This window comes from Oncorhynchus keta, chromosome 36, assembly GCF_023373465.1.
Source record: "Oncorhynchus keta strain PuntledgeMale-10-30-2019 chromosome 36, Oket_V2, whole genome shotgun sequence".
In the NCBI taxonomy this organism is placed as follows: domain Eukaryota; kingdom Metazoa; phylum Chordata; class Actinopteri; order Salmoniformes; family Salmonidae; genus Oncorhynchus; species Oncorhynchus keta.
The window spans coordinates 15352512-15370011 of record NC_068456.1 but is presented as its reverse complement, the minus strand read 5'-3'; the positions used below and the strand labels follow the sequence as shown (position 1 = coordinate 15370011).

Sequence of the window (17500 nt, the reverse complement as noted above, 5' to 3'; positions counted from 1 at the left end):
TAGTTTATGTTTGTGGGTGTGTTTTAGATGGTGTGTTTTAGATGGTGTGTGTGGGTGTGTTTTAGATGGTGTGTGTGGGTGTGTTTTAGATGGTGTGTGTGGGTGTGTTTTAGTTTATGTTTGTGGGTGTGTTTTAGATGGTGTGTGTGGGTGTGTTTTAGATGGTGTGTGTGGGTGTGTTTTAGTTTATGTTTGTGGGTGTGTTTTAGATGGTGTGTGTGGGTGTGTTTTAGATGGTGTGTGTGGGAGTGTTTTATATGGTGTGTGTGGGTGTGTCTTCACAGCTTGGTACATTGGAGATATTTTAGGCCCTGTAAAGCGATCTGCTCAGAGTGGTGCATTCCCCTTGAGAGATGCAGTAAGCAGGGGAAGTTTCAGCACACGTTTCCTTCCATTCAGTCTCATATTTCACTATCAAACCTCACTGACTTTCTGTGTGTGTGTGTGTGTGCGTGTGTGCGTGTGTGTGTGTGTGTGTGCCACCACTGTGTGTGTGAGTGTGCCACCTCTGTGCGTGTGTGTGTGTGTGTATGTGAGTGTGTGTGTGCCACCTCTGTGTGTGTGTGTGTGTGTGTGTGTGTGTGTGTGTGTGTGTGTGTGTGTGTGTGTGTGTGTGTGTGTGTGTGTGTGTGTGCCACCTGTGTGTGTGCCACCTCTGTGTGTGTGTGTGTGTGTGTGTGTGTGTGTGTGTGTGTGTGTGTGTGTGTGTGTGTGTGTGTGTGTGTGTGTGTGTGTGTGTGTGTGTGTGTGTGTGTGTGTGCCACCTGTGTGTGTGTGTGTGCCACCTCTGTGTGTGTGTGTGTGTGTGTGTGTGTGTGTGTGTGTGTGTGTGTGTGTGTGTGTGTGTGTGTGTGTGTGTGTGTGTGTGTGTGTGTGTGTGTGTGTGTGTGTGTGTGTGCCACCACTGTGTGTGTGTAGGCCACCTCTGTGCGTGTGTGTGTGTGTATGTGAGTGTGTGTGTGCCACCTCTGTGTGTGTGTGTGTGTGCCACCTCTGTGTGTGTGTGTGTGTGTGTGTGTGTGTGTGTGTGTGTGTGTGTGTGTGTGTGTGTGTGTGTGTGTGTGTGTGTGTGTGTGTGTGTGTGTGTGTGTGCCACCTCTGTGTGTGTGTGTGTGTGTGTGTGTGTGTGTGTGTGTGTGTGTGTGTGTGTGTGTGTGTGTGTGTGTGTGTGTGTGTGTGTGGTGTGTGCTGTGCCACCTCTGTGTGTGTGTGTGTGTCACTGTGTGTGTGTGTGTGTGTGTGTGTGCCACCTCTGTATGTGTGTGTGTGCCACCTCTGTGTGTGTGCCAAGCTTTCTGCCACCATCGCACATCTAACACTGCCTGAGTGCCTCAGCAGTGTCCTCGGCTTTAATCAGGTTTAATACTTTGGTGTGTGTGTTTGTGCGTGCGTGCGTGCGTGTGTGTGTGTGTGCGTGCTCGCGTGTGTGTGTGTGTGTGAAGTGAGTGTGTTGACATGGAAGTAGGGAGGCTGTACTATGTTAGAGCATGTGTGATGGCAGTATGTGTGTGTATAATTTGGGGTGATATAGTGTATTTGGGTGTATAATGTGGGTTGATATGGTGTATATGTGTATGATGTGGGGTGATATGGTATGTGTGTATAATGTCTGGTGATATGGTGTGTGTTTGTGTATAATGTGGGTTGATATAGTATATGTGTGAATAATGTGGGGTGATATAGTATATGTGTGTGTATAATGTGGGGTGATGTGGTGTATGTGTGTGTATAACGTGGGGTGATATAGTATATGTGTGTGTATAACGTGGGGTGATATAGTATATGTGTGAATAAGGTGGGGTGATATAGTATATGTGTGTGTATAACGTGGGGTGATATAGTATATGTGTGTGTATAACGTGGGGTGATATAGTATATGTGTGAATAAGGTGGGGTGATATAGTATATGTGTGAATAATGTGGGGTGATATAGTATATGTGTGAATAATGTGGGTTGATGTGGTATGTGTGTGTATAATGTGGGGTGATATAGTATATGTGTGTGTATAATGTGGGGTGATATAGTATATGTGTGTGTATAATGTGGGGTGATATAGTATATGTGTGTGTATAATGTGGGGTGATGTGGTATGTGTGTGTATAATGTGGGGTGATATAGTATATGTGTGTGTATAATGTGGGGTGATATAGTATATGTGTGTGTATAATGTGGGGTAATATAGTATGTGTGTGTATAATGTGGGGTGATATAGTATATGTGTGTGTATAATGTGGGGTAATATAGTATATGTGTGTGTATAATGTGGGGTGATATAGTATATGTGTGTGTATAATGTGGGGTGATATAGTATATGTGTGTGTATAATGTGGGGTAATATAGTATATATGTGTGTATAATGTGGGGTGATATAGTATATGTGTGTGTATAATGTGGGGTGATATAGTATATGTGTGTGTATAATGTGGGGTGATGTGGTATATGTGTGTGTATAATGTGGGGTAATATGGTGTATGTGTGTGTATAATGTGGGGTGATATAGTATATGTGTGTGTATAATGTGGGGTAATATAGTATATGTGTGTGTATAATGTGGGGTGATGTGGTATGTGTGTGTATAATGTGGGGTAATATGGTGTATGTGTGTATAATGTGGGGTGATATAGTATATGTGTGTGTATAATGTGGGGTAATATAGTATATGTGTGTGTATAATGTGGGGTGATATAGTATATGTGTGAATAATGTGGGGTGATGTGGTATGTGTGTGTATAATGTGGGGTGATATAGTATATGTGTGTGTATAATGTGGGTATAATGTGGGGTGATATAGTATATGTGTGTGTATAATGTGGGGTGATATAGTATATGTGTGTATAATGTGGGGTGATATAGTATATGTGTGTGTATAATGTGGTGTGATATAGTATATGTGTGTGTATAATGTGGGGTGATATAGTATGTGTGTGTATAATGTGGGGTGATATAGTATATGTGTGTGTATAATGTGGGGTGATGTGGTATGTGTGTGTATAATGTGGGGTGATATAGTATATGTGTGTGTATAATGTGGGGTGATGTGGTATGTGTGTGTATAATGTGGGGTGATGTGGTATGTGTGTGTATAATGTGGGGTGATATAGTATATGTGTGTGTATAATGTGGGGTGATATAGTATATGTGTGTGTATAATGTGGGGTGATGTGGTATGTTTGTGTATAATGTGGGGTAATATGGTGTATGTGTGTGTATAATGTGGGGTGATATAGTTTATGTGTGTGTATAATGTGGGGTGATATAGTATACGTGTGTATATAATGTGGGGTGATATAGTATATGTGTATGTATAATGTGGGGTGATATAGTATATGTGTGTGTATAATGTGGTGTGATATAGTATATGTGTGTGTATAATGTGGGGTAATATAGTATATGTGTGTGTATAATGTGGGGTGATATAGTATATGTGTGTGTATAATGTGGGGTGATGTGGTATGTTTGTGTATAATGTGGGGTAATATGGTGTATGTGTGTGTATAATGTGGGGTGATATAGTTTATGTGTGTGTATAATGTGGGGTGATATAGTATACGTGTGTATATAATGTGGGTGATATAGTATATGTGTATGTATAATGTGGGGTGATATAGTATATGTGTGTGTATAATGTGGTGTGATATAGTATATGTGTGTGTATAATGTGGGGTAATATAGTATATATGTGTGTCTAATGTGGGGTGATATAGTATATGTGTGAATAATGTGTGAATAATGGGGTGATGTGGTATGTGTGTGTATAATGTGGGGTGATGTGGTATGTGTGTGTATAATGTGGGGTGATGTGGTATGTGTGTGTATAATGTGGGGTGATATAGTATATGTGTGTGTATAATGTGGGGTAATATAGTATATGTGTGTGTATAATGTGGGGTGATATAGTATATGTGTGAATAATGTGGGGTGATATAGTATATGTGTGTGTATAATGTGGGGTGATGTGGTATATGTGTGTGTATAATGTGGGGTGATATATTATATGTGTGTGTATAATGTGGGGTGATATAGTATATGTGTGTATATAATGTGGGGTGATATAGTATATGTGTGAATAATGTGGGGTGATATAGTATATGTGTGTGTATAATGTGGGGTGATGTGGTATATGTGTGTGTATAATGTGGGGTGATATAGTATATGTGTGTGTATAATGTGGGGTGATATAGTATATGTGTGTATATAATGTGGGGTGATATAGTATATGTGTATGTATAATGTGGGGTGATATAGTATATGTGTGTGTATAATGTGGGGTAATATAGTATATGTGTGTGTATAATGTGGGGTGATATAGTATATGTGTGAATAATGTGGGGTGATGTGGTATGTGTGTGTATAATGTGGTGTGATATAGTATATGTGTGTGTATAATGTGGGGTAATATAGTATATGTGTGTGTATAATGTGGGGTGATATAGTATATGTGTGAATAATGTGGGGTGATGTGGTATGTGTGTGTATAATGTGGGGTGATATAGTATATGTGTGTGTATAATGTGGGGTAATATAGTATATGTGTGTGTATAATGTGGGGTGATATAGTATATGTGTGAATAATGTGGGGTGATATAGTATATGTGTGTGTATAATGTGGTGTGATATAGTATATGTGTGTGTATAATGTGAATAATGTGGGGTAATATGGTGTATGTGTGTATATATCTGGCACAGTGCGTGTGTGGGAGCTCACTTTCTCTCTCTCACTTCCTCCTTCCTCCTCTCTTGTTCTCTGATGTCCCGTTGATGCTTACATGGCTCGGACATTTCCCAGTGTTAAAAGCTGGCAGCATGTAACATGTACTGCTCTCTCTGTCTCTCCCTCTCTCTCTCTCTCTGTGTCTCTCTCTCTGCGTGTCTCTCTCTCTGTGTCTCTCTCTCTCTGTGTGTCTCTCTCTCTCTCTCTCTCTCTCTCTCTCTCTCTCTCTCTCTCTCTCTCTCTCTCTCTCTCTCTCTCTCTCTCTCTCTCTCTCTCTGTCTCTCTCTCTCTGTGTCCCTCTCTGTGTCTCTCTCTCTCTCTGTGTGTCTCTCTCTGTGTCTCTCTCTCTGTGTCTCTCTCTCTCTCTCTCTCTCTCTCTCTCTCTCTCTCTCTCTCTCTGTCTCTCTCTCTCTGTGTCTCTCTCTGTGTCTCTCTCTCTCTCTCTGTGTCTCTCTCTGGCTGAATTACAAGCAGGCTGTTAGGGCACACGGAAGCCTAGATTTCAGACACTTCCAATCATTTCAACTTTTTCCGAGGCTCTTGCACATCAATAAATGTATATGTGAGAAGAAACAATTCTCAATGTAAACACATATAATACATAGGAGTTAGACCCTCTGCAAGGTGGCATCAATTAACAGACATTTATGACTATTCTAATAGTCCTTATTATATTAGCTAATGCCAGTCTTCCCAATCTGTGGGTGGTGAAAGATAAGTGTGTGTGTGTGTGTGTGTGTGTGTGTGTGTGTGTGTGTGTGTGTGTGTGTGTGTGTGTGTGTGTGTGTGTGTGTGTGTGTGTGTGTGTGTGTGTGTGTGTGTGTGTGTGTGTGTGTGTGTGTGTGTGTGTGAATTCTTCCAGTGCTCAGACAGCTAGACCCAGACAGAACACAAAGGGGTCTGAGTGTCTTAACAGGATTATTCTACCCAACCGCCGAGTCTCACGCCTTTCACTCACCCCCTTCTCGCACAACCCAGTAGCAACTGTTAGCCTCTCACATACACACATGCTCACACACGCAGAGCAGAGAAGTATTTCTGTCCGCACACCGTTCTACCTCACACACTATATATAGTATACCCACCACAAAAAGAAGAGAAAAGGTTGTGTAAGAAATGTGTCAATGGGAAATATGACACTTCCCCTCACACACACACACACATACACACACACACACACACACACACACACACACACACACACACACACACACACACACACACACACACACACACACACACACACACACACACACACACACACACACACACACACACACACACACACACACACACACACACACACACACATACACACGCACACTGATACACACACAGCACACTAACTGATGGCTTTTTTTGTTGACATTGTTGACCCTTAATTTTTGGGATCTGCAAGTAAATTGCAGTTGGGGAGGATAAAAGCTGGAAGGTAAACCATAAATCCCTTTTAGTGTTGTCTCTCATATTTTGGGTTCCTACTGCACATCATTAGCATGAGTATGGAAGCTTTAGTGACTGACCCCTCTGTTGAGTCAATGGACTATACAGCCCTTTATCACAAAATGGCTTTTTATCTGGAAATGTATCCTGGATAATTATTGCCAATGTGATATTTATCTTGTCTGGCATGATTGCGAAGCTAAATATTTTGGCTTGTCAATCTGAGAATAAAGTAGATGGATCCATTTTCTATTTTATTTCTATCAAATAGCTCGTTTTAATTGGTAAATAATAAAACATACATTTTCTGTATATTTTTTCCTTTTTAGTGAAATGATATGGTCTAATGCTCACCTGTTAGAGCTTACTTCTTCGGGCTCGTTTGATGCTCGCCTTAGTCTCGTTTGAGGCTTGTGCTAGTCTCCCTGTGTCTCCTGTGTCGTCTGAGAGTGCTACAGTAATTATTCTAAAAGGGAACCAGCCTGTAGAGGGTCCCTGGGAACATGCGCTGAATGACTGACAGGTGGAGAAAAATACCACAAAACACCCCACTCTCATTGTGTGCTTTACCATGCCTATCTATGCTTATAGTTACACATTTCAGCATCCATCTGTTTACTGTCTAAATGTTTGTATTTCTGTGTGTGTGTGTGTGTGTGTGTGTGTGTGTGTGTGTGTGTGTGTGTGTGTGTGTGTGTGTGTGTGTGTGTGTGTGTGTGTGTGTGCGTGTGCGTGTGCATGTGTGGGCATTTAGGAGAATCTGTGTATTTAGGGTAGCAGAGCAGTGGAGCAGAAATCTTTATTGGATAATAAGTACTGGGTTTTTCTCATATCCGTGTGTGTGTGTGTGTGTGTGTGTGTGTGTGTGTGTGTGTGTGTGTGTGTGTGTGTGTGTGTGTGTGTGTGTGTGTGTGTGTGTGTGCGCGCGTGCATGTACATGCCTGTGTGTGTGACTGTGCATGAGTCTGCGTCCATATAACTGGTTTCATATTGAAAGGCTTTCAGCGGCGGCCCGTTTATGATCTAATCTTGCAAATGAGCTGATGGAGGAGCGGGCTGGCCTTAATGAGATTACACATGCATTGTGAAGCAGACCACAGGTCATTGTCAGAGAGCCATTCAAAGTCAATTATTGATTTAAATGTTCCTTTGCTGTCACAAGCGGCGGACTACTTCACTGGGCCGCGATTGAGAGGGCAGTTCTATTTATGCACCGCAAGAGGCTTTTCTTTGTGGGTGTGTGTGTGTGTGTGTGTGTGCACCACCATTCAGAGTAAAGGATTATAACACAGTTATACTGTCTGTGTCGATGTGACTTCTGTCTAAATGAACAAATCCAAAATTAGAGGCATACACTTCTTAGTCCTCCTTAGTACTGTAGTGGTATCTGCTATGCTTAGTGGGGTTGTGTTTCTCGGGTTAGGGGTTATTTCTGTACATCAATGGGAGTGGGTTTTCTGCAGAGTGTGTTCTCTGCAGAGACAGCGGTCATTGTTTGCTTTGTAGCAAGCTGAGAGGCTGCTCACAGTCAGCCGGGATAACAGTGTCCCATAGCAGGCTAGAGGAAGCTGTGACCCCCCCACAATTTTAGAGGCTTTCTAAAAATATATTTGATCCATAAGACAGTCAAGCACGAGTCAAATGCAGCACAGCTGAATGGAGCTGAACTCTAACTCATTTCCTTTCGCCATCAATAATGTATATTATTTAATTAATTGATTGATGTGACCATGAGTCAACATGTTCATGTGAACATGAGTATAACTCTGTGTCCCCTCTTCCTCTCTGTCCCCCCTGCAGGTAAGGAAGAGCCCAGTACCTACACCTGCACCACCTGTAAACAGGCCTACGGCAGCGCCTGGTTCCTGCTCCAGCACGCCCAGAATACCCATGGCTTCCGCATCTACCTGGAGAGCGAACACGGCCATGGTAGCCCCCTCACCCCCCGCATGGGCAGACCCTCCTCCCTGGGCGGGGGTGCAGACTGCCCCTCACAGCCCCCCCTCCACGGCCTCCACCTGCCCTCCGAGGCCAGCCCCTTCAGCCTCCTCCGCATCCCAGGACCAGGCTCGGGGGGCCGGGACGGAGTGGGTGGACAGCAGCGTTTCCCCCCAACGCCGCCTCTCTTCAGCCCCCCTCCGCGCCACCACCTGGACCCCCACCACCTGAGCCCAGAGGAGCTAGCGCTGGCAGCCCACCATCCGAGTGCCTTCGACAGGGTGCTGCGCCTCAACCCTCCCATGCCCCTGGACCCCCCATCGGCCATGGACTTCTCCCGCCGGCTGAGGGAGCTGGCGGGCAACACCTCAGGGTCCACTCCCCCCCACTCTCCCAACCGGCCCAGCCCTATGCAACGGCTGCTCCAACCATTCCAGTCCGGTGGAGGATGTGGCGGTGGGGGCAAGCCTCCCTACCTGTCCACCCCCCCTCCCCTTCCTCCCTCCATGCAGTCCCCTTCGGGTTCTCATACCACCCCCAGCACCCCGCTGCCCTCCTCGGGCCCCCAGCCTTCCACTCCTCTGAAGACCAAGTCGTGCGAGTTCTGCGGCAAGAGCTTCAAGTTCCAGAGTAATCTCATCGTGCACCGGCGCAGCCACACGGGCGAGAAGCCCTACAAGTGCAGTCTGTGTGACCACGCCTGCACCCAGGCCAGCAAACTCAAGCGCCACATGAAGACACATATGCACAAGTCGGGCTCACCCAACGCTGAAAAGTCAGAAGATGGACTCTCTGCAGCCTCCTCACCCGAGCCGGGCACCAGCGAGCGAATGGGCAGCGCCAGCAGCGCCCTCAAGTCAGTGGTGGCCAAGCTTAAAAGTGAGAACAACCGCTTGCGCCGGGAGAATGGGGAGGAGGAGGAAGAAGAGGAGGAGGAGGAAGAGGAGGAAGAAGAAGAAGAGGGGGAAGAGGAGGAAGAGGAGGGGGAGGAGGAGGAAGAAGAGAAAGTGGATGGAGCTAGGAGGAGCAACAACAGCTACCACTTCAGCTTGAGTCTGGAGGCAGCGCGGCACCATGAGAACAACGGCAGCATTGGGAACGGGGAGGTTGTGGGTCGTCTGGTAGGAGGAGAGGAGGGTACCATCCCTCGCTCGCTGCCTGAGGTGATTCAGGGCATGGGGTTGGCGGCCAGCATGCAGCACTTCAGCGAAGCATTTCACGCACACAAGCGCAGCGCGCTGGGCCAAGAAAACCACACACACCACCACCAAAACCGCGAGCACACACAACGGCTGATGTGTGACAAGGATTCAGCGCTGGAGTCGGACCGCGGTGAGGGGGGCTGCATATCGGCTGTGGCCATCAACGGGCGTGGCACATCCCCCAGTGAAGCTGCCTCGGTGGGCCTCTCCAAGAAGCTGCTCCTGGGCAGCCCCAGCCCCCTCAGCCCCTTCTCCAAACGCATCAAGCTGGAGAAGGAGTTTGACCTGCCTACACCCACCATCCCCAACACAGAAAACGTCTACTCCCAGTGGCTGGCCGGATACGCTGCCTCCCGACAATTCAAGGACCCCTTTCTGAACTTCCCGGGGGACTCCAGACAATCGCCCTTTGCCTCTTCTCCCTCAGAGCACTCGTCGGAGAATGGCAGCCTGCGCTTCTCCACCCCTCCTGGGGAACTGGATGGGGGGGTGTCGGGCCGCAGCGGGACGGGGAGCGGGGGGAGCACGCCCCACCTTGGGGCTCCACTGACTCGACCTGGCTCCAAGGACAGCAGCCGCCGCAGCGACACCTGTGAGTACTGTGGCAAGATTTTTAAGAACTGCAGCAACCTGACGGTGCACCGGCGCAGCCACACGGGAGAGAGGCCCTACAAATGTGGGCTGTGCAACTACGCCTGCGCCCAGAGCAGCAAGCTCACACGCCACATGAAGACACACGGGCAGATCGGCAAGGACGTGTTCAAGTGTGAGATCTGTCAGATGCCCTTCAGCGTGTACAGTACCTTGGAGAAACACATGAAAAAATGGCACAGTGACCGCCCCTTGAGTGCCGAAATTAAGTCGGAGTAGTGGAGGTTTCATCAGCCCTCCCTCCCTCCCCAGTCCCCTGTACATTCCCCCTTCTTCTTTCACCAGTCCGGTGGAAGCTAAGACAACGTGCTCTGGACCAGCACACCCCGTTTCCATTACTCCTTGAATGCATGATCTGTATCGGGGCAATACTATTGCATTGACGCAAAACTTCGAGCCTTTCTCTTGTGCAATAATTTACATGTTGTGTACTTATTTTCTTTTTCGATTATCCTTTCCCATTTTTGATAATTAGACAGCATGCATGGTATGTTTTGGCTAATTAAAAAAAAAAAAAGAAATTGTCCCTGGTTGGTTAGTTGTTGAGTAAAATGTGTTGCTGTTTTCTTGTTCTGTTTTTATTTCAAAAAAGAAAAGACAAGAATGAAACGACCATGCTGCATACCACATATCATGTACAGTCTTCAGCTTAACCCTCTCTGGACGACCTGGGAATCGCACTTAACCTTCATCTTTCTAAAACATGTTCTGTCCCTAATGGGGTTAAAACAAATCATCTAATGAATTGGCTTGATTACTAAAGGCAAAGCAGTGACAGCCTTTGGATCACTTCAAAAAGACGAGGATGATTTAAGATTTTAATTTGTACTATCATTTGGTAAAACAAAAGAAAAGAGTGCCTTTGATATCTTGAAACTGCATTGGTTAATAATCTTCCGATCTGCTATGTATTATAGTATCTTTAAATTGTCAGATTTTCAGCAGGCACGGTACAGGCAGTATTGTGTATAACTGAACTGTTTGTATATTTAATTTCTGGTACGGAGGTACTGAACACAAAGATGCTCTGTAATGTACAATCCTAAATTCGTGGGACTTTTATAGTGCTCTGAGGACTTGAGAGCTGGCATGTATTTGCAGTAGCACAAACCTATGATGCTGCTTGGATTTATCAGTGCGGGTACAGGCAGTGTCTAAGCTCCCAGCACACCAGACGATACGAGGACATTCAAATGAATACAAGTTAGTCAGAAAAGTTACAAATAATTAGAAGCTAACAGGATGGTGTGCTTGGGGGGGGGGGATTTCTTTCTTCTTTTTTAAAATTTGACATATAATTTTTTTTACAATATATTTAAACGTTCTATCCATCTATGAATTGCCTAAACTTAAAAGAAAAACATATTTAAGAATGGCAGTTGTACCCATGCCAGGGCTCTTGAAAAGGAGGTAGAGACAAAATAATCATACAGGGGTTTGTAATACAGGGCAGATGGATCTTTATTAACTTTCTGTTTTTGTACTGTTTGCTGTTTGTGTTGACTTGAAAGGAGTTTTTTTCCTCGTTGAGTTGCAGACATCCACCCCAGTCGATGGTGAAAGAGCACTTGTCACTCTGCCTCAGAGTCTGTACAGATACTCTAAAAGTGTCTAACGTTGGTACAACGTCGGTACAGCGGTCCAGTCTAAAGTTAGACTGTCATTTATAGGACAAAATTGTCCTATAATTGCACTGTTCAATTTTCCCAGTTTACAGGTATACGCTTAAGGGAAAACTTGCTAAAATGCTGACTGATGACTAAAATTCCGTTGTTTAATATAGTGACGAATACAGAATCTGTTGCCAGCAACTCCACCCCCCACCCCTTGACCCTAATCCTTCACCTCTGACCATTGTTATTTAACCCCAAGAAATCCCAGCAAAGCACTCAGTGGTGTGACTGGGTAAAAGCTCCCTCAGCTAGATAACAAACTTGCTGCTCAAACGGCAAGATTTTTTCTTTTTGTACAAATCTTTTTCTTTTTTTTGGTATAGATATTAAAATGACTTTTCTTTTTTAATAACATGTCATTATCTTTAGGGGAAACTGTATTTAAGTTTGTTGTTGTTTATCTTTTCCTCTCTGTCTTGGTGGTGTTCAAGACCCGATCACAGTATATATAGAATGGAGAAAAAAAATCAGTGACTTTTTATTTTGCCTTGACTCTTCGCGGCTCTTCAGGTTGAATGAAATTTGCATTGGGGAAAGGCTTAAGATGATATATGAATATATAACAGAGAACTTAAATATAGGAAGATGCACACTCATGTCAATTCCTATGCTTAAACACATTTATGGTCTACTTTTTTCTGTATGTCTAGAATGGTATTTGAATTCAATGTTCACTTAGCGTAGGCACTATAGTATTTATATTGAGGCTCGTATTTTTAACTGTTGCTTGTTCTCTTTAGAGGTATTTACGTACCTTTTTTGGTAGTGAAAAAAAAACAAGCTGCCACGGTATATATTTTTAATTTGGCAGGATAATATAGTGCGAATTATTTGTATGTTTAAAGAAATTAAAGAAAACCCAATAAAAAAAAATGAAGTATGTGGCATTGGGCGCAGTGGGCCATAAGATGGCTGCCGCGCCTCGCTGGTTCCTGCTTTCACAGGTGGTTGTACATATCTTCTTTGGTTTGGTTTGGACCTCCTCCCCCTGCTGCCATTCTGTAAGCAGTAATGCAAGCTGACGTCGGGCTGTTTAGTTTTGTGCTTCTGTCTTTCCCACCTGACTACATTCCAACATCTTAAGAAGAAAAAAAATGAACTTACTTCATATGCAGTACATCGATTTAAAAAAGCGTCAAAATAAATGAATTTGAAAAATAATCAATGTTTTGCAGGGTTTTTTTCATTGCCAAATACTAAATGGTGCTTTATATTTAGATTGGATATACTTTCATATGCAAAGCATATTTAAAAATGAAAATGAAATGGAGACTGGGAGAAGCCTGCTTGAGTTGAGACTTTTTTGTAAATGGCAATGCGGAATATTTTGTTATCAGCATTTTCTATTCTTGTTCTGAGAGCTGTTTGTTGTAACTTGAACTTGACCTTTATCTTTTACTATGGGAGTTACTATTTATTATTGCCTATGCTCTGTTCAAAACAGAGGCATGGAATGGATCATTTTTTGTTTTATTTTTATTTTTGGTTATAATATTATTTCTTTATTTTTTAAAGAGTGGCCTAAGGTCATTGGACAAATTTAGCTCTTTTTGTTGTGTTTTGTTTCTGGTCTCTGTTCAGTTGTATTGGGAAAACCACTGTCTGTGTTTTCTGGCAGTTGTCTGCATTATCCTGTTCACACACCCATTTTGTCCCTTTATTGAAAAACAATTAATAAAAAAATGAAAGTATAATTCTGTTGTTTGTGCGTCATGTGGCTAGATATTTGGAGCAGGCCAAGTGTGTGGATGACGTGGAATGGTATCAAATACATCAAACACGTGGTTTCAATGTGTTTGCCAATCCATTTGCACCGTTCCGGCTATTATTATGAGCCGTCCTCCCCTCAGCAACCTCCTGTGATGCATGCGTGTATGTGTGTGTGTTTGTGTGTCACAATTGTCTAGAGTATGCATATGCCTATATGAAATGGGGACCATACTGGTGTCATGGTTGCCCTCCTCAGCTTCTACAGCATGTGTGTCTAAATGAGGTCATACAGTCTTGAGCTGTACCCGGACTTGCTGAACTTTCCCACATGCCTCCCCCTGTTCCTCCTCGCCCTTCCCTTCCCTCTGGCACTGCACTGGTTTGTTTTGCCCTGAGGGGGAGAGGGGGAGTGACAAGCTCAGCAATGGATGTACAAGGGTCATGTGACATGTGCTGTGTCACCTAACCTGTTGGGCCAGGATAGCCGAGCCAGTGTAAGTGTGTGTGTGTTTGTGTGTGCGTGTCTGTAGGTAGCAGCTTTAGTGGCGTGACTGCAGACAGTTTTCACGCTATCTCTGAGCACATACATGTTACATACAGTACATGTCACTCCTCAACGGGACTCATGTTGCTGGTAGTGTCCATCCCTCTCGCCCTTCCCTTTTCTGTAACTATTCCCCATTCCCAACGTCACTGCCACCACCAGGGCCGGCCCTAGCCTTTTGGGGGCCCTAAGTGAGATTTGGTTGCTACAATGAGTTTAGATAGCTGGCTAGACTAACTTATCAATGTAAAAAATGTTATCTGACATAACAAGAGCAAAACTGCTGATGCACAACCAAATTTTGAACTTGCACCTTGTGTATTCTACTATTCTGACTCCCAGCAGTAAGTTCTTTAATTAAAAAGAAAAATTGGATCCTCCTCGCGGCCGAGGGCCCTAAACGGCCACCAATGTTGCTTATGGCTGATGCTGGCCCTGGCAACCACCACTCTTTCTATGTATCGGCCCACCAAAGTTTACTTAAATATCATTACCTCTCCCTGTTTACTCAGACTTATTGAAAAGTAATACATCTGTCAAAATCCATCCATCATAATAGCCTCCACCAACCGCCACCCATTCCAACTCAAACATTAGATCCCCCTTGTAGGAGAGACAATGACACCTGGCAGCTGTGTTCATCTACTAGCGCTCACTTAGTGTATTAGAAAAAGCATTCTCCACAAGAACAACAAGTGTGTGTTTTGTTCTTCATAAACAACAGCCACTTGTTTTGAGGCCCTGTTTCATGTGAGCATGTGGGTGAGCCACAAAGCTTCACATTACTTCCTCCTTTTTCAGTGCTCCTGGAGCCATAGCAGCAGCGGTCGCCTCTTTTCTCCTTGTTGAACAATGCGACTGGCCTCTGGCAGAGCCGGCCAGGCAAATAAAACAAATCAGCTCTATTTTTTCTATCTCCCTCTGTGATATATTCATTGTGTTATAAACTCACAAAGCATTCAGGCCTTTGCAGCTTTACTGGGGCTCCAGAAGCTAGTTTACGTTTAAAGCATAATGCATTTGTCACTGTTATAAAATCTATACAAGCATGACCCACAGTCCCCATAAACTCCCATGGATGTTTCTCCCGCCAGTGTTTTACAGTTGAAGATTCTCCAAAGACTGAAGAAAGCGTGTTTTCACAGGCTGTGGTTTTGTAATTTGGCCTGGGAGCTTTGCTGAATAGAATGTGGTCAAAGTTTGTGTGCGTGTGTGTGTGTGTGTGTGTGTGTGTGTGTGTGTGTGTGTGTGTGTGTGTGTGTGTGTGTGTGTGCGTGCGTGCGTGCGTGCGTGCGTGCGTTCCCTGTGGTAACTTTTCTGACACCTCTTGAGAAAGGTACCTGCTTTACTTGCCCGCTATATTCAAGTTGAGGTATTTATTTCCCTTTGAGCGTGCGTGCGTGCGTGTGTGTGTGTGTCCGTACTCGCATGCTTGTGTGCATGCATATCTGTGGCTGTATTGCATACATTACAGTGCCTGGCTTCTTTAATTAAATGCATCTACCATGTACAGCAGCCTACATGCTTATCCTGTGCATGTCTATACAGTATGAATCTGACCACAGTGGTATAGTTGAGATGGACACAAAGTAAATGCTACTTAATAGCCACTCACTGACCATTACTCTACACAACCACTGAATAATGGACGCAGGGCAGATACATAAAGCTAAGTAAGAGGTTGACTCTAACTGCTGATCTAAGGTCAGTTATGTGTTTTCCTTGCTAATGGTGAAGGCTACAGTAGGATTGGGAAATATAAACAGATCCTTGATCAGTGCTTAAATGGAACACTCCCAATATGGTATTTATATTGGAATTCTTGATTAATGAGACAGATTGATCCGAAGATATCTATTGTTGATATTACTGTGATTTTGTGCCTCATCCTTATTGAACATTTAATAACCATGTAATAAACAGGTGTTAAACGCTCACAAAAAGCCCAGCATGGGCAAATCATAGCCTCCACTATCTCAGAAAGGCCCAAATCCAGCCCAGAGGGAGGTGTAGAATTCAGAGACGATGTGCCACACACATTCAGTCAAAACACAGCCATGCTACATGTGAAGCACGTTCAGCTTTTGGCGCAGGACAGACACAAGAAATCGTTGATGTCTTTAGTTGATGACAGTCCATTGGGTTCAACACTGGATGTCAGTTAATCTTGATGTAGCAGCTGGTATTTTGGGGTCATGTTCTTTGGTGTGATTGTGACTTGTAAGGCTACGGAAGGAAAGTTCAAAGTTCAAAGCCTTATCAGTGCCCCTGGCCTTGACTGGCCATCACTATGTGACTTCATCATTAATCCTTCTCTGTTGCTCTCTGTCTCCCTAGATCTCGCTCTCTTCCCCTATCCCCCACCCTCTGTCTCCTCCTCCTTTGGCTATCTACCTCTCTTTCTCTTTTTCTCTCTATTTCTCTCTTTCTCTTAATCCTTACGCTCTCTTGACCACGCCCCCCTCTTTCTGTCTGTGGAGTGACTGATCATTTCTGGCCAAGGCTGTTTGCTGAGCCCAGGAAGGTTAAAGTCTATAGATAGACAAGGAGCCTAGGAATGCAAGGTGTTGACACCACAGATAAAGTTGAGACTAGGCTGCTGCAGGGTTGGAGGGGGGATGGGCAGAGAGGGGAGGGTAGGCGGGAGATGTCTACCCCCAGTTTAGGGTTCAAAGGTCAGAGAGTGTTGACAGTGGGGTTAAGGGGGGGGGACGACCACAATCACGACGACTCCCTCCCCCACTCTTATTTCACCACTCCCCCTCTCTAAATCTGTGTCTCAAGTTCAAATTCATTGTCAGGGGAGGAATGAATGGAGACTGGAATGCAGACAGTGTAGAGACCTCTTGGACACCCCTTGTGTCCATGTCAAGAAGTAGACAAAACAGACACTATCTGTCCCCTATGCCTTCACACTGACTCCGTAAAGTACACCCTTCTGTGCTATGTCTCAATGGTTGGGTCTCATCCAGGGCTTATCTTTCTACTGTGACCCCATAGAGAGGCCTCACCTCCAGGCCAGGCCACTGGAAAATCCACTGGCTAGAGCTGGATAAAAGACAGGAGCTAATCTGTGTGTGTGTGTGTGTGTGTGTGTGTGTGTGTGTGTGTGTGTGTGTGTGTGTGTGTGTGTGTGTGTGTGTGTGTGTGTGTGTGTGTGTGTGTGTGTGTGTGTGTGTGTGTGTGTGTGTGTGTGTGTGTGTGTGTTTGTATATGTCCGTGTGCGTTTGTATATGTCTGTGTGCCTCTGTGTGTGTGTATGATAAAACCTCTGTATTCCAGAGAATGAGTATGTTTTAACTACACACAGCCATGGCTGGTGGGGTTAATTGCAGCTGCACAGACGAGGGGGCCAGGTCACCTTAGCAAGCTGAAAACAGAGGGAATGCATGAGGACAGCTGAGCTGACCTAATGTGTGTGTGCGTGTGTGTGTGTTCAGCTGTGTGTGTGTGTGTGTGTGTGTGGAGGGGAGGGAACAGGGCAGTAATACCATCTGTGTTGTCTGGAACTCACTGTGTTCTGTGTTAAGTTTAAAAGGTGACCCTTCTGTGCTTTGCAGCCCCAGACTGGTATGGCGTTACACACCCACACACACACTCACACACCCACACACCTACATAAGCTCA

The 17500-nt window shown here is 44.7% G+C and overlaps 1 protein-coding gene across 1 annotated transcript in view; it reads left to right on the top strand.

Moving 5' to 3' along the window:
• The window catches only part of bcl11aa (BCL11 transcription factor A a), a 64843-nt gene extending 51530 nt beyond the window's left edge, over nucleotides 1–13313 (top strand). The window contains exon 3 of the mRNA XM_052498563.1: nucleotides 7956–13313. Coding sequence (XP_052354523.1) covers nucleotides 7956–10165 — 2210 coding nt within the window. The 3' untranslated portion in view covers nucleotides 10166–13313. The remainder of the gene's footprint in view (nucleotides 1–7955) is intronic.
• Nucleotides 13314–17500: the final 4187 nt, after the last annotated feature.